This window comes from Neoarius graeffei, chromosome 12 (assembly GCF_027579695.1).
Source record: "Neoarius graeffei isolate fNeoGra1 chromosome 12, fNeoGra1.pri, whole genome shotgun sequence".
NCBI lineage: Eukaryota > Metazoa > Chordata > Actinopteri > Siluriformes > Ariidae > Neoarius > Neoarius graeffei.
This window is the reverse complement of record NC_083580.1, coordinates 13,939,968-13,966,717: the sequence shown is the minus strand read 5'-3', so window position 1 is coordinate 13,966,717 and position 26,750 is coordinate 13,939,968. Positions and strand designations below refer to the sequence as shown.

Here is a 26,750-nt window from a genome sequence, read left to right as displayed (position 1 = left end):
CGCATTGTGTTTTATTTGTTTACAGTTAGATTTAATATTATGGAATGTCCGTGAAAAATTGTTAGGACACGGTATTTCAGGTGTACATCTGATGCACACTACTTCAGCACTAATTACCACAAAGTATGGTGGTTTCTTTTTTTCATTCAAAATTTACTTCCTTTATACAGTACTGTACAAAAGTCTTCGGCACATGTAAAGAAATGCTGTAGACCAAAATGGCTTAAAAATAATGAAATGAAATGTTTCAACATTAAAAAAAATACTATAGACAGTAGTAAGCCATAATAAATGAAACAAAGTCAATATTTGGTGCAAGATGACCTTTTGCTTTAAAAAAAAAAAGCCTCAATGAGGCTGTAGCTCATACCAGCCACTGTTGTGTGTGAGTTTGAAATCCGATCAGTTCTGTAGGAGGAGTAGCGATTTTTGTGAAATTGCACGTGACCCCTGTGTAGCTGCATCCATGGCAGGTGGCGCCACCTGGTGAGCAATTCTTGTTGGAATATGTCTTTAGAATCTTCTGGGTGAGTTTTGGTGAAAACATTCTAGCAGTTTATGAACCGTAGTGTTTGGTGTGACGAGTCACCCAAAATTTTCAGATGCCCATAAAATCGTAAATATGACAGGTGGCACCACCAACTTGACAACTTCTAGACATACCAACCTGGAGAATATTCCCTACGAGTTTGATCAAAATCTGATCACTCCTGTAGGAGAAGTAGCAAGTTTCGTGAAATTGCGTGTGACCCCTCTGTAGCCTCATCCATGGTAGGTGGTGCCACCTGGCGAACAATTCTTGTTGGTGTGTCTTTAGAGTCTTCTGGGTGAATTTCAGTGAAAACGTCACAGCAGTTTACAAAGAGTAGCGTTTAATGTGACAGGTCACCCAAAAAATTTCAGACACCCATAAAATCATAAATATGACGGGTGACGCCACCCATCTCGACAATTTTTATGCACACCTACCCGGGAAACATTGTATGTGAGTTTGATCGAAATCCGATCAATCCCGTAGGAGGAGTAGCGATTTTTGTAAATTGTGGACGGACGAATGACCTGTGATCCTGCAGCTGGATAAGCTAAAAATAGTAGTCTCCGGTATAGTGAGTGCAGTTTGATAAGGAAATGAGCTGTAGGTTTTACTGGGCATCTTGCAGAGCCAGCCACAGTTCTTCTGGACACTTTGACTGTCGTACTCGCTTCTTAATTTTGCACCAAAACCCAGCAGCCTTCATTATGTTTTCCTTTTTAATCCGGAAAATACTCTCTTATGTAATATGCTGCTCAGATACAAACATTTTTTTCCTGTAATGTTTAATTTTGTGCTGGAAAACGAACGTTTGGAACTCTAAAATGTTTTTGTACTGACTCAATAATGTAGAAGTCATAAAACAGAAATCAGAAACAGTGTTTACACTGTTTATATTGTCTGAGTGTTTAGTCTATGTCTAGTTCTTATCTAGTGTTTATACTGTTTATATTGTTTGTCTGAGTGTTTAGTCTATGTCTAGTTCCTATCTAGAGTGTTTATACTGTTTATATTGTTTGTTTGTTTTTTCAATTATTCTATTTTTATTTTTATTTATTGCATTGCCTGTGTTCGGGGATCAGGTCGTCGAGGCACCTGCCTTCGACTGCCGCCCAATCCACACTGCACCAGTCCCCTACGGCTACCTCTGTGGGTGGTGAACCCACAGGAGGTCGGGCCCACGTCACCGCTTCAGGCTGAGCCCGGCCAGGCCCCGTGGGCAAAGGCCCGGCCACCAAGCGCTCGCATACGAGCCCCAACCCCGGGCCTGGCTCCAGGGTGGGGCCCTGGCTGCGCCATACTGGGCAACGTCACGGTCCTTGATTTTATTTTATCCATAAGGGTTTTGATGAACTGCTCTTAGTCTGGCCTGTCACCTAGGACCTGTCTGCCTTGGGAGACCCTAACAGGGGCGTAATGCCCCCGACAACATAGCTCCTAGGATCATTCAAGCACACAAACCCCTCCACCACAATAAGGTGGCAGTTCTAGGAGGGGCCTTCAGCATGCACTGGGGCGGTTTGCAGTCAAGTGTGAAGCAGCTGGGATGAGAATCAGCACCTCCAAGTCCGAGGCCATGGTTCTCGACCGGAAAAGGGTGGCTTGCCCTCTCCAGGTTGGTGGAGAAGTCCTGCCTCAAGTGGAGGAATTTAAGTATCTCGGGATCTTGTTCATGAGTGGGGGAAGAATAGAGCGTGAGATCGACAGGCGGATCGGTGCGGCCTCCGCAGTGATGCGGTCGCTTTACTGGTCTGTTGTGGTGAAGAAGGAGCTGAGCCAAAAGGCGAAGCTCTCGATTTACCGGTCAATCTACGTTCCGACTCTCATCTATGGTCATGAGCTTTGGGTAATGACCGAAAGAACAAGATCGCGGATACAAGCGGCCGAAATGAGTTTCCTTCGCAGGGTGGCTGGGCGCTCCCTTAGAGATAGGGTGTGAAGCACAGTCACTCGGGAGGAGCTCGGAGTACTGCTCCTCCACATCAAGAGGAATCAGCTGAGATGGCTCGGGCATCTCTTTCGGATGCCTCCTGGACGCCTCCCCGGGGAGGTGTTCCAGGCATGTCCCCCCGGGAGGAGGCCCCGGGGAAGACCCAGGAGACGCTGGAGGGACTATGTCTCTCGGCTGGCCTGGGAACGCCTCGGTGTTCTTCCCGAGGAGCTGGCCGAAGTGTCTGGGGAAAGGGAAGTTTGGGCTTCCATGCTCAGACTGCTGCCTCCGCGACCCGGCTCCGGATAAGCGGAAGAAGACGAGACGAGACGAGGCATTGCCTGTTTGCACCGTGGGTCAGAGAGGACTGAAATTTCATCTGTGCTGTATGTCGAGCATGTATAGCATATTTGACAATAAAGTTGACTTGACTTGACTATAACAAAGTTTGTATAGAAAAAAAAATAGGATGCCTAAGAGTTTTGCACAGTACTGTGTATAAATATCAATACAAAATTGGAATTAAAGAGCCACTAAAGCCAACAAATACTAAATTTGCTAGAAAGTCATGGCCTAATGGTTAGAGAAGCAGCTTTGGGACCAAAAGGTTGCCAGTTCAAGTCCCTGAATCAGTAAGAATGGCTGAAATGCCCTTGAGCAAGGCCCCTAACCCACAACTGCTCCCCAGGCTGTTCTGGATAAGAGCATCTGCTAAATGTCTGTAATGTAATGCAAACACTTAATTGCTTTTAATACATCCGTTTTATCATTTCTCTACTATTGTGTCTTCAGTTTGGTCGATCATTTGTAAAGTCATTTGTGTAACAAGAGACGATGTTTGCATGAGCGCTCACTTATAGTAAGTGTTTTCTGAATTCAGTCTGTTGTGCTTTTACTTCTGCTGACTACTACATACATCGTGCTCTATATACAACAGTAGAATAGTCTATATAATAAATAGTGAGCGTGTTGCAGCTGGTCACACAAGCACACAGTTGGATAGGATGTCTTTGTATGCTGTAACATTACAATTCCCCTCCACTGGAACGAAGCTGATCAGATTTCAGAAGCACATTTATGGTCATACCATGTTGCCTCTTAAAAATCCCATAGTGGCAGATGAACTACACATTTCAACTCGAGTCCTGCTGTTATTTGTGATTCTACCTAATGATGGAGAGATGCTGAAGCTTCAGTGTGGACACTGTGTTGCAGGTACGAAACCAGTGGAATGGGAGACTCTCGGGAGAAGGAGGTGCTTCTCCATGAGGACGATGATCTGTGGGTGTCTCTGCGGCACAAACACATTGCTGAGGTGTCTCAGTGAGTAGCTGCTTCTCTCGATATTGTTTCTTTCTCCTCATTTATAGTCAAAGATACTCAGGAGAAGCTGTATTCCTTTACAGGGAGGTGACAAAATCGCTGAAGGATTTCTCAGCCAGCAAACGAATGAACACTGGAGATAAGGTACAAGAAGGCAGGAGTATATTTAACAGTTATTCCACGAAATCGAGTCGTGCATGAGCTATAAACCGTGTACGACGAGATTGAGTGGAATAACTGTTTTATTCTATCCACGTTCACTGGATTTTGAGAAACAGAGCATTTTTATTTTTAATTTTTGCAAATTCAAGAAATAAAGACTTTATACAAAACGAAATCATTTCCGCTTAGGCGGACTTCTTAAAACCTATCGACGGCTGCACAAATTGTTTCGTGTTGTTTTTTTGTAGAACGTACCGTCTTGCTGTCGTGCCGAGGTATAGAATAGCTTTAGACGCTTATTTAATTCTTCCTTGGACAGTTCAGTGATGTCATTTTCAACCATCTTTGAGCTTTTGAACCAGTCTAAAAAAAAAAAATTCAAGAAATTTTAATGCTTAAAAATGAAGAATCGAAACAAACCGGCGAAATTACAGTAGAATTTGTGAAAAAAAAAGCTATAATAATAATAATAATAATAATAACTGAAAAACAACAAAAAAAGATACGTCCTTACCATCAGATACTTTCATTCCATATTTTGTTGCGTTTTTTGGGGTTTTGTTTTCCAGTAGAGTTTTTATTTTATTTCGTCCTCGGTTGATTCAACAACACGCGCCACCATTTTGTTTTTTTCTCCACTCACGGTATATGAGCTGATATACTAGTAGTAGAGTAGCCAATCAGAGCTCATGATTGCTGATATCCAGTGAATGTGGGTAGAAAAACTGTATGTACGTGACTGTTCTGTAGTCTGCTGAGCTGAGCCGAGCTGTGATGGCTGACTCATCTCAACACAACGCTCCCCAAGGACGCAGCAGCAGTTTAATATTACTGACAGTGCACACATGCCCACACGTTCATGTTAAAGCAAGGGTGTTATTTGCAACTGTAATACAGGAGCCCGATGGACTATATTAAGCTTTTGATTTCTCTAACACAAAGCAGGGTTGTGTGTGCAGGTGTTTTAAGTGTTTATTCTGCATTTCAGACCACACTGAGGGATTTGTCTCAGATGTTGAAGAAGATGCCGCAGTATCAGAAAGAGCTCAGCAAGGTGAGCGGGGACACTGAGTCACTTGAGAAACAACAGTGTTGAAACAGAACAGCGCAGTGCTGTTATTAATCGCATTAACACTAACACTTCAATGCCCATGTCTCCGCAGTACTCTACTCACCTGCAGCTGGCTGAAGACTGCATGAAGCATTATCAGGGCACTGTGGACAAGCTGTGCCGTGTTGAGCAGGTAGCACACGCTTCAAGACATTGACAAATGAAAAGAGTAGCATCTCCAAGCGCAGCAAAGCTTCCTAACAGGCTGGGGTCTGGGGGCCGCCGAGGACCCCAGAAACCAAATTTCAGGGAAGCTTAGAGGTGCAATCTTGAGCTACTTTTTGAGGAAAATGGTTTTGAGGAAAATTCTTTGTGGGAAGCTATGGCCTGATGGTTAGATAAGCAGCTTTGGGACCAAAAGGTCACTGGTTCGATTCCCTGGACCAGCAGGACTGGCTGAAGTGCCCTTGAGCAAGGTACCTAACCCCCAAGTGCTCCGGCAAGAGTGGTGGCGTACCTTGTGTCTGATTAGCCAAAGAAAATCTGGTGCCCAACCGAAACGAAAAAAAAAAACAATTGAGGAAAATAAATGCAGAGTCTACTGTACAGTATAAGCTCAATTATCCAAATCCAAATTCTCTGGGGACTAAGAGGATGTTCAGATAAAAGGGGTTCAAACTCACTGAGCTTGTACTGTACTATAGTGTTTCAGTAGTTTCATCATGATCAACAACAGAAGCCAGAGTAAAAGACAAAAGGTCTTTCAATTACAACAAAATTAATAATTAATTCCTGAACATACTTCTGTTGTATGACTCTTCACTTCACACCTGACACTAGTTTGAGAGAGAAATCGAAAGTTTCAGTTCTGGAACATGACCGATGAAGACAGTTTGCGTCCAGGAAGACGACTACGCATCACTACTGCGCATTTCTGAGCACTGCATTTAATACGCGCTGTGATTGGCCGAGAGCATGAATCAAGTCACCTCATGGTCAGTCACAGCGCAGCTTACACAAGGATACGGAAATTCCCAGAATTCCCAGAATTATCCGAATCGGTGGGGCGGCACGGTGGTGTAGTGGTTAGCGCTGTCGCCTCACAGCAAGAAGGTCCGGATTCGAGCCCCGTGGCCGGCGAGGGCCTTTCTGTGCGGAGTTTGCATGTTCTCCCCGTGTCCGCGTGGGTTTCCTCCGGGTGCTCCGGTTTCCCCCACAGTCCAAAGACATGCAGGTTAGGTTAACTGGTGACTCTAAATTGACCGTAGGTGTGAATGTGAGTGTGAATGGTTGTCTGTGTCTATGTGTCAGCCCTGTAATGACCTGGTGACTTGTCCAGGGTGTACCCCGCCTTTCGCCCGTAGTCAGCTGGGATAGGCTCCAGCTTGCCTGCGACCCTGTAGAACAGGATAAAGCGGCTAGAGATAATGAGATGAGATCCGAATCGGTGTAAACAACGACACGTGGAACAGTCCGAACGCTGAAAATATGTCGATTCAATCGATACACAGCACGGGCGATTGCTCTAAGACAACGAGGGAGGCTCAGCCTCCTCTAAAAATGACAAACATCGTGTAGGATGAATTGCGCTAGGCTTATGTTATAGCCGACCTTATAACATTGCTATTTCAGATCCAGAATCATAGAAATATATGTGCTCAACCCAACTACAGTGCGAAATCATTCCCTTATAACTTTAATGTGCGCGTGAGTTTTTCCCCCTCGTGACAGCGTGATGCAGCGCAGCCTCAGTGGACTTCAATGGCATTTGGGAGCTATGCGCTTTTCAATATCAAAATGCAAGACGGTTATTGGACAAATACTGCGAAAACGCCTGCCCACGGAGTCTCACGGACTCCCAGCCTCAGTGCACTTCAATGGCATTTGGGAGCTATGCGCTTTTCAATCTCAAAATGCAAGACGGTTATTGGACAAATACTGCGAAAACGCCCGCCTACGGACTCCGAGCCTCACATGGGAGGGACATGGAAGTTTCCGTGAGGAGACTGGTGATTGGTGAAAGCGCCCGGATATTTTCTTTGATTGACAGCTCGTTTCAACTATAGACAGGCAGCAGTGAGTTTCAGTTCAGTCCCATGTGGATTCGCAAGTGCTGTGGTGTATTGTAAGAGATCGGCTTACATTTCGATTTCATTCATTACATACGGTTTCTACCAGCTTTTTTAGTTTGTATATATTTTCATTGTAAATAAAGTGTAAATATAGTGTTGTCGAGTTTGCTATCTTAGTTCCAGAAATTTCGTTTATTTGAGTGACTGAACTTGAACTTGAGGGGGCTAGTCAGCTAGCAAGAAAGCTGCGCACGGATGCCAAGCATTGCTGATTTAATTTTGGCGAAGCCATTTGCCAGTCTTCCTTTCGAGGAAAAAATTAAAATTAAAGACCAGGGTAGCCCAACGCCTCAAATTGACTTGGTGAAAAAGGTAGGGAATAATACTCGTTCCTTTCAGCTCTCCTGGTACGAGAAAGTGAATTGGCTAACAGCAAGTGACCCACATCAACAACAGTAAATAGGCTACTTTAGTAATATGTCATGGATGGACCAAAAATATAGAATCTATTTAAAATGTTTATGCTGAGTATATTATATTGGAATATATATTTTTTCTGGATATGAATTAAACACAGCTACAATTTGGAAAAATTTTTAAACAAAAACACAGCCGAGAACATTTCACACTACAGACCTGGATTAAAAGTGAAGGGTTATCAAAATTGTCAATAAAACATTTCTCAGCCAAAATAAGTAAAATATAGGGAAAGTGTCATTGAATGAAATGTGTGGCACCCAGCTCTACTGCTGAGGTTCCTGACAAAGAGCTGCTTTCAATAATGATCAATTTTTAAACAACATGCCACAATTTTAAAATGTAAAATGTTAAAATACCCCCCCCCCCCAACACCAACATCATGTATATTGGACAGTAGGCTAATGGGCCAGAAGAACCTGTTATTTCACAGTTTGTGACCCTGCCAACAATCAGCCAGATCAGAGGCAAGAGTATGGGCAAAATTGATGTTTTTTCTTTTAAAATCTGGAAATATCGTAACCGACCAGCCTCCCCTGTTTGAAAGACTACCAGCCGCCACTGATACACAGGCAAAACCGATTGAAAAACTTTATTTTCAGGTCTATGTGTAGCACCAGAATTGTGCTTCAATACATAGCCGTGACGCCCAAATTGTGTATGTTGGCACCTCTGTCATAACTGTAGCTCACACATAGTGACATGGATTCTGTTTAAATTTGTCTCTAAATTAGTAGTTACTGTAACATTCCTCACTCAAAATTTTATATATCAGTATCAGGAAACGTTAAAAAAAATTTTTATACATTGTTCTTTTTCAAAAATGGTTTCGCATAGAAAACAACTCAAAGCTTGCTGTGAAAAATAACATTTGTATGTTAAATAATAAAATATTCTTCAACATTTTTGAAAATTGTGCATGCAGTTTTGACACTTTCTGAACACTATGAATCTTATACGGCGACACGGTGGTGTAGTGGTTAGCGCTGTCACCTCACAGCAAGAAGGTCCTGGGTTCGAGCCCCGTGGCCGGCGAGGGCCTTTCTGTGCGGAGTTTGCATGTTCTCCCCGTGTCCGCGTGGGTTTCCTCCGGGTGCTCCGGTTTCCCCCACAGTCCAAAGACATGCAGGTTAGGTTAACTGGTGACTCTAAATTGACCGTAGGTGTGAATGTGAGTGTGAATGGTTGTCTGTGTCTATGTGTCGGCCCTGTGATGACCTGGCGACTTGTCCAGGGTGTACCCCGCCTTTCGCCCATAGTCAGCTGGGATAGGCTCCAGCAGGGTCGAATTGCCTGCGACCCTGTAGAAGGATAAAGCGGCTAGAGATAATGAGATGAGATGAGATGAATCTTATACACGCCCACTCGCTTCCTTATCAAACCACCATTGGATGGCTTGTATTTGCATGCCGGAACATGATTGGATCTTGCATTTTATGATGGCTTATACCACAGTGCTGTTCTCAAATCTGATTGGTCAGTAAGTATTGATCAGTTTTTGATAAACAGCAGCTTGGAGAGTAATGCTCATTCGAACACCTTATTGTTTCTGTAGTAACGACTCATTCAGTATGGTTTCATGCCAGGAAAGAGTACTACAAGTAGGCATATCAGACGCTCGCTGGCCATGCTGTGAAAATTGTGCATGCAGACGTTCATCTAAGTTTCAAAATCTGTCATTGCTTAACTCTTGAACATTTTCTATCATGAATACTTTCATTAAAAAGCTTGTAATCTCTGCTTTCCAAAGAAATGTATCTTGTTAAAATCTGTTCAGTACTTTGGGAGTAATGGCAGGTTGAAGTTGGTACAACAGAGTATACGCTGCTCACGGGACATCGGGAAACTGCCAGTGCTTTTTGAGTCACGGGAAAGCGGTCAGGCTCGCTCTCTCTCTCTTCTGATTAGTTTCTGACTGGATTACTCGTGAATATCAATAAGATAACTTTTATAGAGATGTTCTCTCGCTCTCACTCACTACGTTTACATGCACATAGAGAGAATCGAATTTCTGCCGTTGCTCGACTGAAATCTAAGTTCAAAATGCCATGTATACACCTTAATTCAGCTGAAATTGAACCGAACTTGATTTCTCGGAATCGAGCTACACGACCTAGTTTATGCGATTTCTGCCGAGCTGCTTTGTGCATGTATACCCTATCGAGCTAGTTGTCGAGCTACTTCCGGAAGTGACGAGTGACGAGACCACAAGCGGGAAACACAACAGCCTCGGTCGGCATGACAACAGTAGTAGCGAGCAGCAGAAGAGGTCAGGAAGAACAAACGAAGAAGAGAAAATGGCAATGTAGAGCTCTCTGAAGTGTGGGTGGAGCACAGAGGACGGCAGGACAAAGCTTCTGGTACTAATAGGCTTTTTATTGTCAGACTTTTCAGTTTAACAGCCTACTTTTATTCTTGAGAGAAAAACAAACACACACACACACACGCGCGCTGTGTTCTAGTCCCGGGATGAGCTCTCCCCTCTGCTCTCCCTCTGCCTCCTTAAATAGGGCGCGGTTACTGGGAAGACACACAAACACAGGTTAATTACCGTCAGGTGAAGTGATTCTGCCACTCACCTTCCCTGGCTCCGCCCTCCTGTCACAGACCGGTGCTTGACCACGCCCCCACTGCTACAGGCAAGCAGAAACGTGCACTTCTGGAGCAATGAGGAGACAGAGTTCATGCTCATTCAGCTTAAGGAGTTGAATATATTAAAATTCATGGACGGGAGAAAAATGCGCAATGGAGAACACGGAACTGATAACTTTGTTTACACTCTTGAATAGCTCTTCTTCATGACGACAACCGGAAGTGTACCAACACGATGGGGCGTGTTGCACCACCTGTGGCTCGGGTGCACAATGCACCTCACACAATAGCCCGATTTCATTGTGTGCATGTAGGATTGGATTTCTCTGGCACCCTGCTGGGACCTTCAGCTCGATTACCGACAGCAGCTCGATTTGGATGTGCATGTAAACGTAGTCACTGTTTCTGATGAAGTATTCAGCAAAATTTTCTGTCAGCTAGTTTTGATGTTATGCTTCATGAGAGACTTTGAAGTGAGTTTTCATAGCTTTACCTACTTATTTTTTCAAATCCAACTGATTCATGTAAATAAATAACCATTTTAGAATATAACCATAGTTGTTTTGATGAAAAATATTGAGATCTTCGTGGTCGGAATAATATTTAAAAAAAAACGGAAGTCAGAAACACGAGTGTCAATTTCAGTTCAAGTAATGTGAATTGTTTATTGGATGTGGCTCACACAGTTTTTTCGAGGTTCACCTTGAAAGCTGTAAATATTAATCGAAATAATCATTTATATTCTTTAATATAAACACTAGTAGGCCGTACTTTTGAGAAATACAAAGGCCTCCAGAGCACAAAGAGGGGTTTAGAAATAATCTTTTATTACTTTTTTATTGAGTGTACCGATTTAATGTTTCTCAAATTAGCATAATTAATACCAATTAAATACTCATCTCATCTCATTATCTCTAGCCGCTTTATCCTGTTCTACAGGGTCGCAGGCAAGCTGGAGCCTATCCCAGCTGACTACGGGTGAAAGGCGGGGTACACCCTGGACAAGTCGCCAGGTCATCACAGGGCTGACACATAGACACACACAACCATTCACACTCACATTCACACCTACGGTCAATTTAGAGTCACCAGTTAACCTAACCTGCATGTCTTTGGACTGTGGGGGAAACTGGAGCACCCGGAGGAAAACTCCGCACAGAAAGGCCCTCGCCGGCCACAGGGCTCGAACCCGGACCTTCTTGCTGTGAGGCGACAGCACTAACTACTACACCACCGTGCCGCCCCCATTTTTTTCTAATACAGAATATTACATCAGCTTTCTAAAAACTAAGCCATTTTTCTCAATCTTTGATTTGTAATCTCAAGAACAGATAAACACATTTTAATTCTGTAAAAAGTATGTTGTTCTGCATTCAATTCTGAATCTAGTGAGAGCTGTTTCGAGCAATTTGGATTGAATTTAGATCTGATATGCCTAACTACAGATGCAATATTTGCTTTGAGAATGTTGATGTAAAAGCATAGAGAAGGCCAGAAGGAGCTGCATTGTGTGTTTGTGGATTTAGAGAAGACATAAGACAGGGTGCTGAGAGAGGAGGAAATCAGGAGTGGCGGAGAAGTATGTGAGATTGGTGCAGGATATGTATGAGGACAGTGTGACAGCAGTGAGATGTGCACTGGGAATGACAGAGGCATTTAAAGTGGATGTTGGATTGCACCAGGGCTCGGCTCTAAGCCCTTTCCTGTTTGCAGCGGTAATGGACAGGTTGACAGACGACACCAGGCAAGAGGCCCCATGGACAATGATTGCTTGTGATCTGAAGTGAGAACAGGAAGCAAGTGGTAGAGAGAAGGGGAATGAAAGTAAGACAGAGTACATGTGCATGAATGAGGGGGAGGACAGTGGAATGGTACAGCTACAAGGAACAGCAGCTGAGTTCAAATATTTGGGGTCAGCTGTACAAAGTAATGGTGAGTGCGGAAGAGAAATGAAGAAGAAAGTGCAAGCAGGTTGGAATGGATGGAGGAGAGGGGGATGTCAGGAGTGATTTGTGACAGAAAGAGTGAAAGGGAAAGTGAACAAGATAGTAGTAAGAGCAGCCATGTTGTATGGTTTGGAGACAGTAGCACTAACCAAAAGACAGGAGGTGAACTGAACTGGAGTTAACGGAGATGAAGATGTTGAGATTCTCACTGGAAGTGACAAAGTTGGACAGGATTAGAAACAAGTATATTAGAGGGACAGGACATGTAGGACGGCTTGGAGACAAAGTGGGATAAGAGGCGAGATTGAGATGGTTTGGACACGTATAGAGGAGACATCCAGGGTATATTGGGAAAAGAATGCTGGAGATGGAGTTGCAAGGTAGAAGGAAAAGAGGAAGGCCAAAGATGAGATTTATGGATGTGGTGAAGGAGGACATGAGGACAGTTGGTGGGACAGAAAAAGATATGGAGGACAGGAGGAAATGGAGGGACATTATCCACTGTAGTGACCCCTAACGGGAACAGCCAGAAGACGAAGAAGAAGAAGAAACAACTCATTAACTTGGACTTGTATGGTGGATGGGACACATAATCTAAGACTAATGATAATCTGATTAAAACTGCATTATTATGTAATAAAGAAAAGAGTATATCCATCGATATGGACATGATGGACGTGAGACGCTCTCTATTTCATTTATATAACATTCACAGAAGGAGTTTCCAGTATCAGTACTTTGTAACCATGGAAAAAATCTCTCAAATACTGCTAACAAACCCTTACATTGCTGCCATTGTGCAGGACCTGGCCATGGGAACAGATGCAGAAGGGGAGAAGATTAAGGACCCCATGAGGGCCATTGTGCCTATTCTGCTTGATGCCAGCGTCACTACTTATGACAAGATCCGCATCATCCTGCTCTATATTTTCCTCAAGAATGGTAAGGGAGACAATCACACACACACTTGTACAATGTTAGGTTCAGTTGCAGGAACAATCTTTTGTGTGTGTGTGTGTGTGTGGTCACTAGGAATCACAGAGGAGAACCTGAACAAGCTAATCCAGCATGCACAGATCCCTCCTGAGGACAGTGAGATCATCACCAACATGGCTCACTTGGGTGTCCCCATCATCACAGATGTGAGACTCTCTCTCTCTCTCTCTTTGCTCTTGATGCTTTGCTCACTGTTTTTCTGCTCAATGCTCTTTCATGTGTACATGCTCCAGTCCACTCTGCGCCGGGGGAAGAAGATGGACCGCAAGGAGCGTGTGAGTGAGCAGACCTACCAGCTCTCTCGCTGGACCCCACTGGTCAAGGACATCATTGAGGTAAAACGCACCCTCACTTCAGGCCTGGATGTGCGTAAAAGCAATAAACCACTCGAGGGTGTGTGTTACACTGATTTTATCATGGGTTCTTTGTCACGATGCTAAGCCAAGTGGCTAAAACCACCTTACCCATGATAAAATCGCTCGAGTGGCGTGACACACAACCTCGCGTGGCTTATTGCTTTTATAAAATGGTGACAAAAAACAAGAGGATCAAATCAGTAAATAACTGAAACAATTGTTCATAATATCTGTTAATAATAATTGTTAAAACTATCTGTTCTGTTTCCATTTTGCTTTTCTTGGGCACGTCTATACACACACACACACACACACACCCTCATGGATTTCACAGGATGCCATTGATGACAAGCTGGACACCAAGCACTATCCTTACATCTCGACTCGCTCATCCTCCTCGTTTAGCACCTCCGCAGTCAGGTACACACACACACACACACACACAATGAAAAGACTGAAGCAGGAAGGCTCAATAGGCATCTGTGTGGGTAGAGGGGGAGGGAGAACAGATCAATCAGTGATCCGTGACTAGAGCCATGAGACGACATGTACCTTTTTTTGCATTTAAGGTACGCTCGAGTTTTTCAACCAAATCCCTTTCCACTGAATCATTTTTGACACATTTTCCTGTACTGACAAAACAACAGACAACACATCTACTTGAAACTCAAACACTAGGAGCAGTTGTCTTGAGTTTGATCAGTAAATACTGTATTACAAACATATAGAAATTCTTACTTGTATTAATTGCATATATATATATATATATATATATATATATATATATATATATGTGTGTGTGTGTGTGTGTGGCGCTCTGGGAAAACCTGTCGGGTCTCGCTGCGTCTGAATTTGAACAAACAGCCAAAAAAAAAGACGAAAAATCAGGTCACAATATTGTTTTCTTTTGCCAAATACATATATTAACCCCTCTTCTTTAAGAATCCATCACTATAATTCAACTAAAATGACAAGAAAAATGTTTTTATTTACTTGCAGATCTTGTCTTTGCTATCTTCCTGCAAATATCACACTGAGGAAGGACCTTATTTCCTGGCCGATGATAAAATCAAGTGAAGAGATGATGATTAGGCTTGTGTTTCAATTGTAAACTTTATTCTTTAATACTTTAAAATATAGCAGTCATTGTGTTTTTCCACATGGAGATTAAGTTGTAATTGTAGAGGAATGTGCAGTGTCTTTCAAAGTCATTCTCTCCTTTTTCACTTTTGGGAGTAACAGACTTTCTAATGCTGGAACTGACTTCTGATTGAGATACATGTAGAGTATATAATAGAAATTATTCTGTCCACATTCACTGGATATGAGCAATCACACGCTCTGATTGGCTACTCTACTACTAGGATATCAGATCATATACCGCGAGTAGAGGAAAACAAAATGGCGGCGCGTGTTGCTGAACCAACCGAGGACGAAATAAAAACTCTACTTGAAAACAAAATCCCAAAAAATACAAAAAAAAAAGCAGCAACAAAATATGGAATAAAAGTATTTGATGGTAAGAATATATCTTTTTTTATCTTTCAAGAATTATTATCGTATTTTTCACAAAATGCTACTGTCATTTCGCCAGTTTGTTTACATTGTAAGTGGAAATGATTTTGTTGGAAGTTTTGTATGAAGTTTTTATTTATCGAATTTGCAAAAAATAACAATAAAAATGCTCTGTTTCTCAAAATCCAGTGAATGCGAATAGAATAAAACAGTTATTCCACTCAAACTCGTCATATATAGGTTATAGCCAACTTGGTGCTACGCGCCTCATCAGCTATCAGTTCATGTACGACTCGATTTCATGGAATAACTTAAATGTAAAAGAGTTTCACCATTACATGACAAATGCTCTTATCCAGAGCGGCATACAATATACCCAGAGCAGTCTGGGGGTTAGGTGCGTCGCTCAAGGGCACTTCAGCCATTCCTGCTGGTCCAGGGAATCGAACTGGCAACATTTTGGCCCCAAAACTGCTCCCTAATAATTTGGCCATGACTTCCTTGGTAAAGGTTCTCCGAGGCCACCACATGTATTTTACAGATGTGGTAGATAAAAACTGTTAAAAAAAAAGTGGAGAATTATTTTTGATTAAGTTAGTCACTGACGCCAACACAAAATTTTTGCATTTATTTATCGATTAGCTTCCAGATCCTCAGCGTTGACACTCCTTTCCCTTCTCATTATGCTGTTGACTTATTTAGAGAATACCGTAGGTCCGAGGACTAGCGGAAGTGTGTTTCATCACTGCCAAGAATCAAGCAGAATGGGCGAATATTCATGCTTATTTATTCACACACACTTCTTTTGGGTAATAGAGTACAGACATCACCGAGAATCAATCAGTTTATGATGCTTCAGCAACATACTGTCTGTGGAAGTCATTACTGTTCTTACTGTTTTATTCATACTGACACTGAAGAAATATTGTTCAGCAGAGGTGGACAAAGTACCCAACTTCATTACTTAAGTCAAAGTACAGACCCCACTGGTCAAATGTTACTCCAATACAAGTGACAGTTCTCATCTCTCATTATCTCTAGCTGCTTTATCCTGTTCTACAGGGTCGCAGGCAAGCTGGAGCCTATCCCAGCTGACTACGGGCGAAAGGCGGGGTACACCCTGGACAAGTCGCCAGGTCATCACAGGGCTGACACATAGACACAGACAACCATTCACACTCACATTCACACCTACGCTCAATTTAGAGTCACCAGTTAACCTAACCTGCATGTCTTTGGACTGTGGGGGAAACCGGAGCACCCGGAGGAAACCCACGCGGACATGGGGAGAACATGCAAACTCCACACAGAAAGGCCCTCGCCAGCCACGAGGCTCGAACCCGGACCTTCTTGCTGTGAGGCGACAGCGCTAACCACTACACCACCGTGCGGCCCACAAGTGAAAGTTGTAAAGTAAAATTTTTACTTAAGTCAAAGTACTGAAGTACTTGCTTTTAAAAATACTTAAGTATTAAAAGTACATTTTTGACCTGGCGACTTGTCCAGGGTGTACCCTGCCTCTCGCCCATAGTCAGCTGGGATAGGCTCCAGCTTGCCTGTGGCCCTGTGGAACAGGACAAGCAGCTACAGATAATGGATGGATGGATGGATGGATGGAAGTACATTTTCTGTCAATGCATTGTTGTATTATTGCCACAACGCTTACAAAACCTAACGCTTCTGAAACAACCTACTGGATTTACTGAGTAGCGTGTAGAACCTGTAGCGCTGAAGCTCCACCTGACATGCTAGCAAACTCTTTTCAAACTCAAAATCATATTGGGTAGCTAACGCTACTAGAAAATAAAGATTTCTACATTCTATTTATTTGGCAAGATTATACTAAAGCATATTTCTGAAAGGACTTCAGATAAGTTAACGTTATTCATGTTAGCGTAACTCCATTTGTACATGCTAACTAACAGTGTCACTGTTAGCTGCGGACAAGGCTATGGCAACTGGGCGGGCAAATCCATCGAAAGTCATTTGATTAACCAGACTGCATAGCTATTGCAACGTTATCGCTAGCTCTAAAAGCACAGACAACTTCATTGCAAGCTTTCTCTTGGAATAAAATGTTTACATTCCTCAATATGCTTCCACAGGTTGGACGGAAAACTTTTGTAGGCTGTGAAGTGGTTCGTTTTAGGCAAGCAAAGCCATACATGTCAACCTATACGGAACGTCCGTATTTTATACAGATTTGATTCAATAAACGTAGTATACGGGCGTATAAATAAAGTTATACGGATTCTTTAAAAAAACTTCAATATTTATTTAGAGCTATAATCAATTCCCATGATGATAAAAGAGCGCATAACATTTACAAACATACTGTACACCACAGACAGGCAGTAAAGAGTCTTATGAAATCGTGCGTTATCTTGTGGTAGCGAGACTTCGTTCCACTTTTGATCATGCGCACACCGCATTGCGAGAATCCCGCCAACGTGAAGTCATAGACATATAAACATAGACGCCGCCTTCTGCGTAGAATCATACGTCATCCTCCCCGCCATACTGGATGTGGCAAAGTGGAGATTCTTCAGCCGTCTCTGGTATAGCGTCTAGACAGTAGCCGAGAATAAAGATGCCTCATTCATGTGCTGCGTTTAACTGTACCAACAGGTTTACCGTCCAAACGAGATCACATGGGATTACCTTTCACAGGTGAGACTGGAAAAATACTTTTCATTGTATTTGGTCATTATAACGTAATTTTACGAACAGATTTTCCTGACTTTGTGGCTAATATGAAGTCTCGCGCATAATAGCCGCTCGGTGAAACCTGTCTCCAAACAAAGAAGTATTTCCTTCGTAACTACGCTGATAACACTTTGTGTTTTTGTCAAACATTGGAGCTTTGTATTCATTCTGAAGGTTTATTGTTATTAATATTGAATAAAAAGTAACTGGGATATCTCATCTCATCTCATTATCTCTAGCCGCTTTATCCTTCTACAGGGTCGCAGGCAAGCTGGAGCCTATCCCAGCTGACTACGGGCGAAAGGCGGGGTACACCCTGGACAAGTCGCCAGGTCATCACAGGGCTGACACATAGACACAGACAACCATTCACACTCACATTCACACCTACGGTCAATTTAGAGTCACCAGTTAACCTAACCTGCATGTCTTTGGACTGTGGGAGAAACCGGAGTACCCGGAGGAAACCCACGCGGACACGGGGAGAACATGCAAACTCCACACAGAAAGGCCCTCGCCGGCCCCGGGGCTCGAACCCAGACCTTCTTGCTGTGAGGCGACAGCGCTAACCACTACACCACCGTGCCGCCGTAACTGGGATATATCATTGTTAATTATCATTCAAATTTTAGGTAAATTATTTTAATTTGCATCTTATATGGATTTTATAAGGGAAATATGGATTTTGGAGGTTGGTTATACAGGTTTGATTGACCAAAGGTTGACATGTATGCAAAGCAAACATTTAAAACGAAACGAATCTGTAATCCTTTCAGAAAACTGAAACACGGGTTCAAGGTATGGTCATGGGTGTGTGCATTCCCAAGAAAAACTGCCTCCTTCTATTCTGCCATCAACTGAACAATCGTGTTCAAATAATGCTGCTGAGAAATCAGTGAACTTGATTTTATACAGTCTATGAACGTGACGTGACCTTAGTGATTACTGATCGGCTGTCTCAGTGTCACCTGGGAAAAAAACCAATCACGTTTTAGAAAAGAAAAGAAAAAACATCCACTTTCAAAGCTGCTTCATAGTAACGAATAACGAGGACCTTGACAGAAATGTAGTGGAGTGAAAAGTACGATATTTGTCTTTCAAATATAGTGAAGTTAAAGTCAAAAGTTTCCAACAAAAATAATGCTCAAGTAAAGTACAGATACTCAAAAAGCATACTTAAGTACAGTACTCAAGTAAATGTACTTCGTTACTGTCCACCTCTGCTGTTCAGAGAGTACCAGCCTAACGCTGGCTTTACTGCACACCATAAAATAATTCACTGGTTGGGAGGAGAGATCAGCAGTCTTAGAATGTAATGTGCTCGCCTGCATTTAGTGCCATTGCGATTAAAGACAGAAGACTGCTGCTGTTCGCCTTCTTTAGAGCAGTGTTCTTGCCCATTAACACATCCCTTTCCTGGCAGTGCCCGGTATGGCCACTGGCACAAGAATAAGACCCCTGGAGAGTACCGCACTGGGCCACGTGTCATTGTCTTCATCATTGGTGGAGTGTCTTTCAGCGAGATGCGCTGCGCCTATGAGGTCACACAGGCCAACGGGAAATGGGAAGCCATCATCGGTGAGTATGTAACCTGGAGGTGATAGTGGGTACATGCAGGGATAGCATTTACATACATTAGCCTTTACAATGCAGTCTATTCTTCAAAAGTTTTGAAGATGATCTTAATTTTTACTGACACGGATACATGAATCAGAGACAGTAATGTACTTTTGAGCTTAGATGTGTGCTCAAGTGCTCACAAACATCTCCTTACTGTTATTTGAGTGAAATGCTTTCCTAGAACATGGAAACACTTTCATTGTGTGATCGTGTTGACGATGTACGTTTAAAAGCAGAAATATAAATGTCGCAGATTAATAATCTGCTTTGTCTGTTTTTGCTGTGACCATAGTGTTTGGTTTGCTAATAATCAGACCGCAGACAGAAGACCAGTTTAACCCCTTAAACCAGGGCCTCTCAATTTTTTACAGCCAAAAAGTTCCATGGACCCCGTCAGTACAGTTGCATTTTATGAGCATAATCTAGCTATTCAAATACTAGGCTCATTATTTAAGGCCCATTCTATAATTGCGGGTACATTTCAAGCGTTGACTCTGTTAGCCATCGTCAACCCTGTTATCGTTAAACTGGGCAATGCATTAACAGAATCGGTAACAGAGTTGACATTCCCCACCATTTTGTGCCTTAACTCCATGTACTAACCTCAAACTAGCTACCACATGGCATGTCTAGAAACAGAATTTTCTGGATTTTCATCATATTTTTGTCTTTAAAAAATGAGCGAGAGATTCACTCCGATATCACAATAACAGATTTGACGAATAATTAATCTACTGTCGGTGTATCCGCAACATTTTGTTCAAATTAACGAAAGAAGAAACACAACATAACTCCTGAAGTTTCCCGCCAGAGGAAGTGACATCACTCAGTGTAGGTGTCATGTGTATTATTAAGTCTTTGTGGATTTTATGCGGTTTTAAAACAGAGTAAACAGAGTTGACAAGAACATTGGGACGGATAAAAATATATTTTTTTTATTCCTGAAATTTCACATGATAAAGAAAATAGACGTTCTATGCAACTGACTTTTTTACAGTTAATAGAATAAGCTCCAAAAAACAGATTCTTAGACTGAATCACTTCATGTTTATTCGAGCTGAACGTATGAATCAGGAGTCGAATACAGTAAGGTGGGGGGAGGGGTGGGGTCATTTAGTTAATGTTTTATGGATAAATCGGGTCCAAAATGTACATCAAGCATTGCTATTGGTGAAAGTTTGTCAGAATTTGCATTATTGTTCCAAACTCATTCAATAAAGATTTCTTTTGTGGAAAATAACAAAAGGTTTATCTCGGAGACGTGAAATGTACCCCGTGTAATTCTAGAATGACCCTTAAATGTGTACAAAAATAATCTGGCTATTTATTAGAGCATACAGGGCATTTTTCCTCCATAACATTTCCATTCACAGAGCCCATTAGGTCCAAAGTGACATTTACAAGCCGACTTGTTTTAAAGTTATTGAGATTTAGATTAACCCATTTAAGTAACTCGACAAAAACGCTCAACACAATAATAAATAATAATAGCGTTGATAAAGCTGGGTTGTAATTTCCAGTACTGTAATGAAAATTAATTAATTAAAAAGACTCCCAGCTTTGCAGACTTCACTTTTTGCTTCAGATCTATCAAGCCAGCAGGTCAGACTTGCATTCCTGTACCTACGTACTGTAGTAGGCTGTAACACAATGCTACTATCTGCATCTGTACGTGTTTATTACGCCAAATATTGGTATTCGGATTTAAAGGTGCCATATAAAGGAAATCTGTATTTCCGTTGGCGTAGTTCAGAAGCAGAGCTTTGTACATTGAACTGATATTCTACCATGAACCTCAAACACTGTTGTCTTCTCTTTCAAAGATGACTTTTTCCCATTTTTCAGGGCAGTAAAACAGGCCAATTCTAACATCCAGGAGCGTTTCTTAACAGTCAATTCTAATTATATACAGTGGTGCTTGAAAGTTTGTGAACCCTTTAGAATTTTCTATATTTCTGCATAAATATGACCTAAAGCATCATCAGATTTTCACACAAGTCCTAAAAGGAGATAAAGAGAACCCAGTTAAATAAATGAGACAAAAATATTATACTTGGTCATTTATTTATTGAGGAATATGATCCAATATTACATATCTGTGAGTGGCAAAAGTATGTGACCCTTTGCTTTCAGTATCTGGTGTGACCCCCTTGTGCAGCAATAACTGCAACTAAACATTTGCGGTAACTGTTGATCAGTCCTGCACACCGGCTTGGAGGAATTTTAGCCCATTCCTCCATACAGAACAGCTTCAACTCTGGGATGTTGGTGGGTTTCCTCACATGAACTGCTCGCTTAAGGTCTTTCCACAACATTTCGATTGGATTAACGTCAGGACTTTGACTTGGCCATTCCAAAACATTAACTTTATTCTTCTTTAACCATTCTTTGGTAGAACGACTTGTGTGCTTAGGGTCATTGTCTTGCTGCATGACCCACCTTCTCTTGAGATTCAGTTCATGGACAGATGTCCTGACATTTTCCTTTAGAATACACTGGTATAATTCAGAATTCATTGTTCCATCAATGATGGCAAGCCATCCTGGCCCAGATGCAGCAAAACAGGCCCAAACCATGATACTACCACCACCATGTTTCACAGATGGGATAAGGTTCTTATGCTGGAATGCAGTGTTTTCCTTTCTCCAAACATAACACTTCTCATTTAAACCAAAAAGTTCTATTTTGGTCTCATCCGTCAACAAAACATTTTTCCAATAGCCTTCTGGCTTGTCCATGTGATCTTTAGCAAACTGCAGATGAGCAGTAATGTTCTTTTTGGAGAGCAGTGGCTTTCTCCTTGCAACCCTGCCATGCACACCATTGTCGTTCAGTGTTCTCCTGATGGTGGACTCATGAACATTAACATTAGCCAATGTGAGAGAGGCCTTCAGTTGCTTAGAAGTTACCCTGGGGTCCTTTGTGACCTCGCCGACTATTACACGCCTTGCTCTTGGAGTGATCTTTGTTGGTCGACCACTCCTGGGGAGGGTAACAATGATCTTGAATTTCCTCCATTTGTACACAGTCTGTCTGACTGTGGATTGGTGGAGTCCAAACTCTTTAGAGATGGTTTTGTAACCTTTTCCAGCCTGATGAGCATCAACAACACTTTTTCTGAGGTCCTCAGAAATCTCCTTTGTTTGTGCCATGATACACTTCCACAAACATGTGTTGTGAAGATCAGACTTTGATAGAGCCCTGTTCTTTAAATAAAACAGGGTGCCCACTCACACCTGATTGTCATCCCATTGATTGAAAACACCTGACTCTAATTTCACCTTCAAATTAACTGCTAATCCTAGAGGTTCACATACTTTTGCCACTCACAAATGTGTAATATTGGATCATTTTCCTCAATAAATAAATGACCAAGTATAATATTTTTGTCTCATTTGTTTAACTGGGTTCTCTTTATCTACTTTTAGGACTTGTGTGAAAATCTGATGATGTTTTATGTCTCATTTATGCAGAAATATAGAAAATTCTAAAGGGTTCACAAACTTTCAAGCACCACTATATATATATATATATATATATATATATATATATAGGGGCGGCACGGTGGTGTAGTGGTTAGCGCTGTCGCCTCACAGCAAGAAGGTCCGGGTTCGAGCCCCGTGGCCGGCGAGGGCCTTTCTGTGCGGAGTTTGCATGTTCTCCCCGTGTCCGCGTGGGTTTCCTCCGGGTGCTCCGGTTTCCCCCACAGTCCAAAGACATGCAGGTTAGGTTAACTGGTGACTCTAAATTGACTGTAGGTGTGAATGTGAATGGTTGTTTGTGTCTATGTGTCAGCCCTGTGATGACCTGGCGACTTGTCCAGGGTGTACCCCGCCTTTCGCCCGTAGTCAGCTGGGATAGGCTCCAGCTTGCCTGCGACCCTGTAGAACAGGATAAAGCGGCTAGAGATAATGAGATTATATATATATATATATATATATATATATATATATATAAAGTTTGAGCAGTTTCAAATAACACTTGGACCGTTGAAATTTCCTTTGTGAGTGCTTGTTTGTTGGAAGTTGACAGAAGTTCAGATTGCTTTAAGGTGAATTAGATTTAAAGGAGAATTGAAGGCAAATTTTATTCTCATCAAAATTCGATTTATCTAATTTTATTAAATATAAGAATGCATTTCTGACAGCTATTTTGTCACTGCTATAGCAAGTTATGAGTGTTTGAAATACGCTATGTAATATATCAGTCCATATGTCAAAGCAATGGCCGTAAACGAGATTCGTCGAGACCTGTGCGAGACATCGTAGGACGGAAGTAAAACGTACAGCGGAAATCAAAGTGACCGACATCTGCCAACGTTCCATGCGTCCGAAAACGCTCACTCGTTCACTACTCCCTACTCCCTATACAGGGAATTACTATATAGAGGACTATATAGTGAGCTCATTGGTAAAATGAAAAAATGCTTTCGGACACTACTCAGTTGCGCCGTTATTTACGCCATTACTGTCGCACAATTAAAACGTGCCGAATCAGTCAGCTGGTGGGTTTTCAAAATAATAAATACATGCATGTGTTTTTGTGATAAATCCACATTATACTGACCGTATTTCCCACATTAATCAATACAAAGTACCTGCATCTTTCAGTTTTTTTTTTAAATCAAGGCTGAATACTTTCTTCTTTGCTGCTGCTTTTTATTAAATCAAATTTGAGACTTTTAATTTGATTTCTTTCAGCGCGACCGCAATGCATGATGGGATATATTGCTTTGGTTAGTGACCATCGTTGTACACTACTTTTCATGATGCATTGTGGGATACTTTTGAGTGCACTATATAGGGTGTAAATAATCCTCACTAAGGTTTCGGACAGCACTACAAAATGGCATCCTCACTATATAGTGCCCTACATAGTGAGTAGGGAGCGATTTCAGACACGGGGGTTGTCAAAAGACGCGCGCGCCCTCTTTCGAATGCTGATGTAATCAAGCCAGAAGTTTTGTTTGTTTTGATAGGAATCAGGAAAGTTTGAAAAAAGTAGGCAGTAATCGTCATTTAAACTCTTTTGTGCAATATTTCATTTTGAAAACAGTTTTCAAAATGGCGGCACTGACACCTGGCTGACACTTCACGTTTCGAAGTCTCACACAAGTCTTGTTCAACATGGCTAAAAACCGAATCGGCCGATAAGTATAATATTTAATTGCAATTAGTTGCCAATACGAGTCACGATATACAGTAAGGTTACTAAAACCCAAAACGTAATTGAATAACATGTTAATTAAGAAATAAAGCAAGTTTAAAAATGACTTCAGTTCCCCTTTAAATCACTACTTGATTGAGATATATCACAAAATATCTGGCAACTCTGGCCATCGTGCTGCAACCCAGCCAATCAGAGGAGAGCGTATCAACATATTACTGAACCCACCAAAAAAAGGGAATACAGCTTGTTTCATTCTGGAGACAAATTATAGGGTTGTAACTGGGCGTGTAAAACTGCATCTTGGCTTTTTTCCCCCCAAACTAAGTCACATACCTTCGATTTAGACATCAGAGCACAATTTAAAATACTGAATACATGCATTCTATGGCACCTTTAAACCTGAAGTGGGTGTGACCTAAACCAGACGAGTTTTTTGTTTTTGAAATGGAGATAAAAAGTTATTATATTTGTTTGTACATTCGTGCAACAAAAAAATGTGTTATATATATATATATATATATATATATATATATATATATATATAGTGTGTGTGTGTGTGTAAAAACCGTTGTAGCCCAACACCCAATGTAAACCACTTCGGTTCTGACCAGGCAGTTACTAAGGATGAATGAAAATGCATTGAAAATATGGCCAAATATTCTGTTTATTTTTACTCCGCTAGCAGTAATAGATCCCCAAAGAAGCCACATTCACTTCATAACATGTCAGCTAGCTGGCTCACACTGATTTGTACATTCCTGTTAAAGGTGAATTTTATCTGATGGGTGGAGTGATACACACAATGAAATGTCCCAGTGCAGTTATACAAAATATAAGCACTCCGAGAACACCACTCGACCGATCACATTAGTGGATCGGAACGAACTGTTGTATAAAATAAATTTATTCTATCCACATTCACTGGATATGTGCAATCACATGCTCTATTTGGCTACTCTACTACTGGGCTATCAGCTCATATACCGTGAGTCGAGAAAAACAAAATGGCGGAGCGCATCAAGTCAGATATATTACTTTGGTATCAAGTATTTAAAAGAAACAGAAATAGCTAAATAAAAGAAAATAGTCCCCCCCCAATATCTCTTGTTCCACGCTGGCGTCAGTAGCGATAATGCGCCTTTAAGTTGGTTCGCCAACCGCCAAAAAAAGAAAAGAAAATGGTGGAGCGTGTTACTGAACCAACCGAGGATGAAATAAAAACAAAACCCCCTAAAATACAAAAAAATAAAAGCAACACAATATGGAATAAAAGTATTTGATGGTAAGAACGTATCTTTTTTTTATTTTTCAAGAATTATTATCACATTTTCCACAAATTGCTACAGTCATTTCGCCGGTTTGTTTACATTCTAAGCGGAAATTATTTTGTCAGACGTTTTGTATCAAGTTTTTATTTATCGAATTTGCAAAAAATAAAAATAAAAATGCTGTTTCTCAAAATCCAGTGAATGTGGATAGAATAAAACAGTTATTCCACTCAATCTCATCGTACATGGCTTATAGCCAGCTCAGTGCTACTTGCCTCGCCAGCTATCAGCTCATGTACGACTTGATTTTGTGGAATAACTGTTAATATTTGATATTTTGGAAATCAACACCGGTCATATCTCGTACTGTTATCCTTAGCTGATTCACATCCTTGTATGGTGTTTGGTTGTTTGTATGACTCCATCAATGTCTTCATCAAAATCATTACAGTATATCAAATGTATCCAAATCCTTTTCCTTATCAAGCTCAAGGTGTCGGAAATATCCTTTCCTTCAGATATGAAGACTTACAGAGATCAAATATGACTGGCATGTACACTGTTTATATTCATGCTGTTTAGACAGAATGGCCTTAACACAAACAAAACACTAAGACCATTCTATCTAGCTGAGTACGTACATATACACTGGGGTTCATGAATATATTATGAGAATTAACATATTGAAATTGTTGCTTAACCCATCTTTTTTTTTTAAGACGACTGAAAGGTGGCAAAAGAGAAAATGGGGATGCTTTTTTTTTTTTTGATGATAACTGAGCGTGAAGCCACCTTTGTTCCTCCGCAGGTTCCACCCACACGCTCACCCCAACCAAATTTCTAATGGATCTGCAGCATCCCGACTTCCGAGAGTCCACTAGGGTGTCCTTTGAGGACTCCATTCCCTCAGACGATTGAGAGAAAGAGGGAAGGGTGGGAGAGAGAGAGACAGAGAGAGAGAGAGAAAAAGAGAAATCACAGTCTGACAAAGTAAAGGCAGCCGCTCGAAGAAGCCCTTTCTGAATCCCCACAGCA

General features: G+C 41.6%; 1 protein-coding gene across 7 annotated transcripts in view; it reads left to right on the top strand.

The window, feature by feature from the left end:
* The window catches only part of stxbp1a (syntaxin binding protein 1a), a 94,123-nt gene that overhangs the window by 60,784 nt on the left and 6,589 nt on the right, over nt 1–26,750 (top strand). For 6 of the 7 annotated variants that reach the window (XM_060935550.1, XM_060935549.1, XM_060935548.1 and 3 more), the window contains 10 exons: nt 3,678–3,785; nt 3,869–3,929; nt 4,936–5,001; nt 5,111–5,191; nt 12,889–13,027; nt 13,118–13,227; nt 13,315–13,416; nt 13,772–13,857; nt 19,082–19,236; nt 26,524–26,705. In XM_060935550.1, coding sequence (XP_060791533.1) covers nt 3,678–3,785; nt 3,869–3,929; nt 4,936–5,001; nt 5,111–5,191; nt 12,889–13,027; nt 13,118–13,227; nt 13,315–13,416; nt 13,772–13,857; nt 19,082–19,236; nt 26,524–26,633 — 1,018 coding nt within the window. In that variant the 3' untranslated portion in view covers nt 26,634–26,705. The remainder of the gene's footprint in view (nt 1–3,677; nt 3,786–3,868; nt 3,930–4,935; nt 5,002–5,110; nt 5,192–12,888; nt 13,028–13,117; nt 13,228–13,314; nt 13,417–13,771; nt 13,858–19,081; nt 19,237–26,523; nt 26,706–26,750) is intronic. The other variant, XM_060935551.1, reaches the window with a different exon arrangement.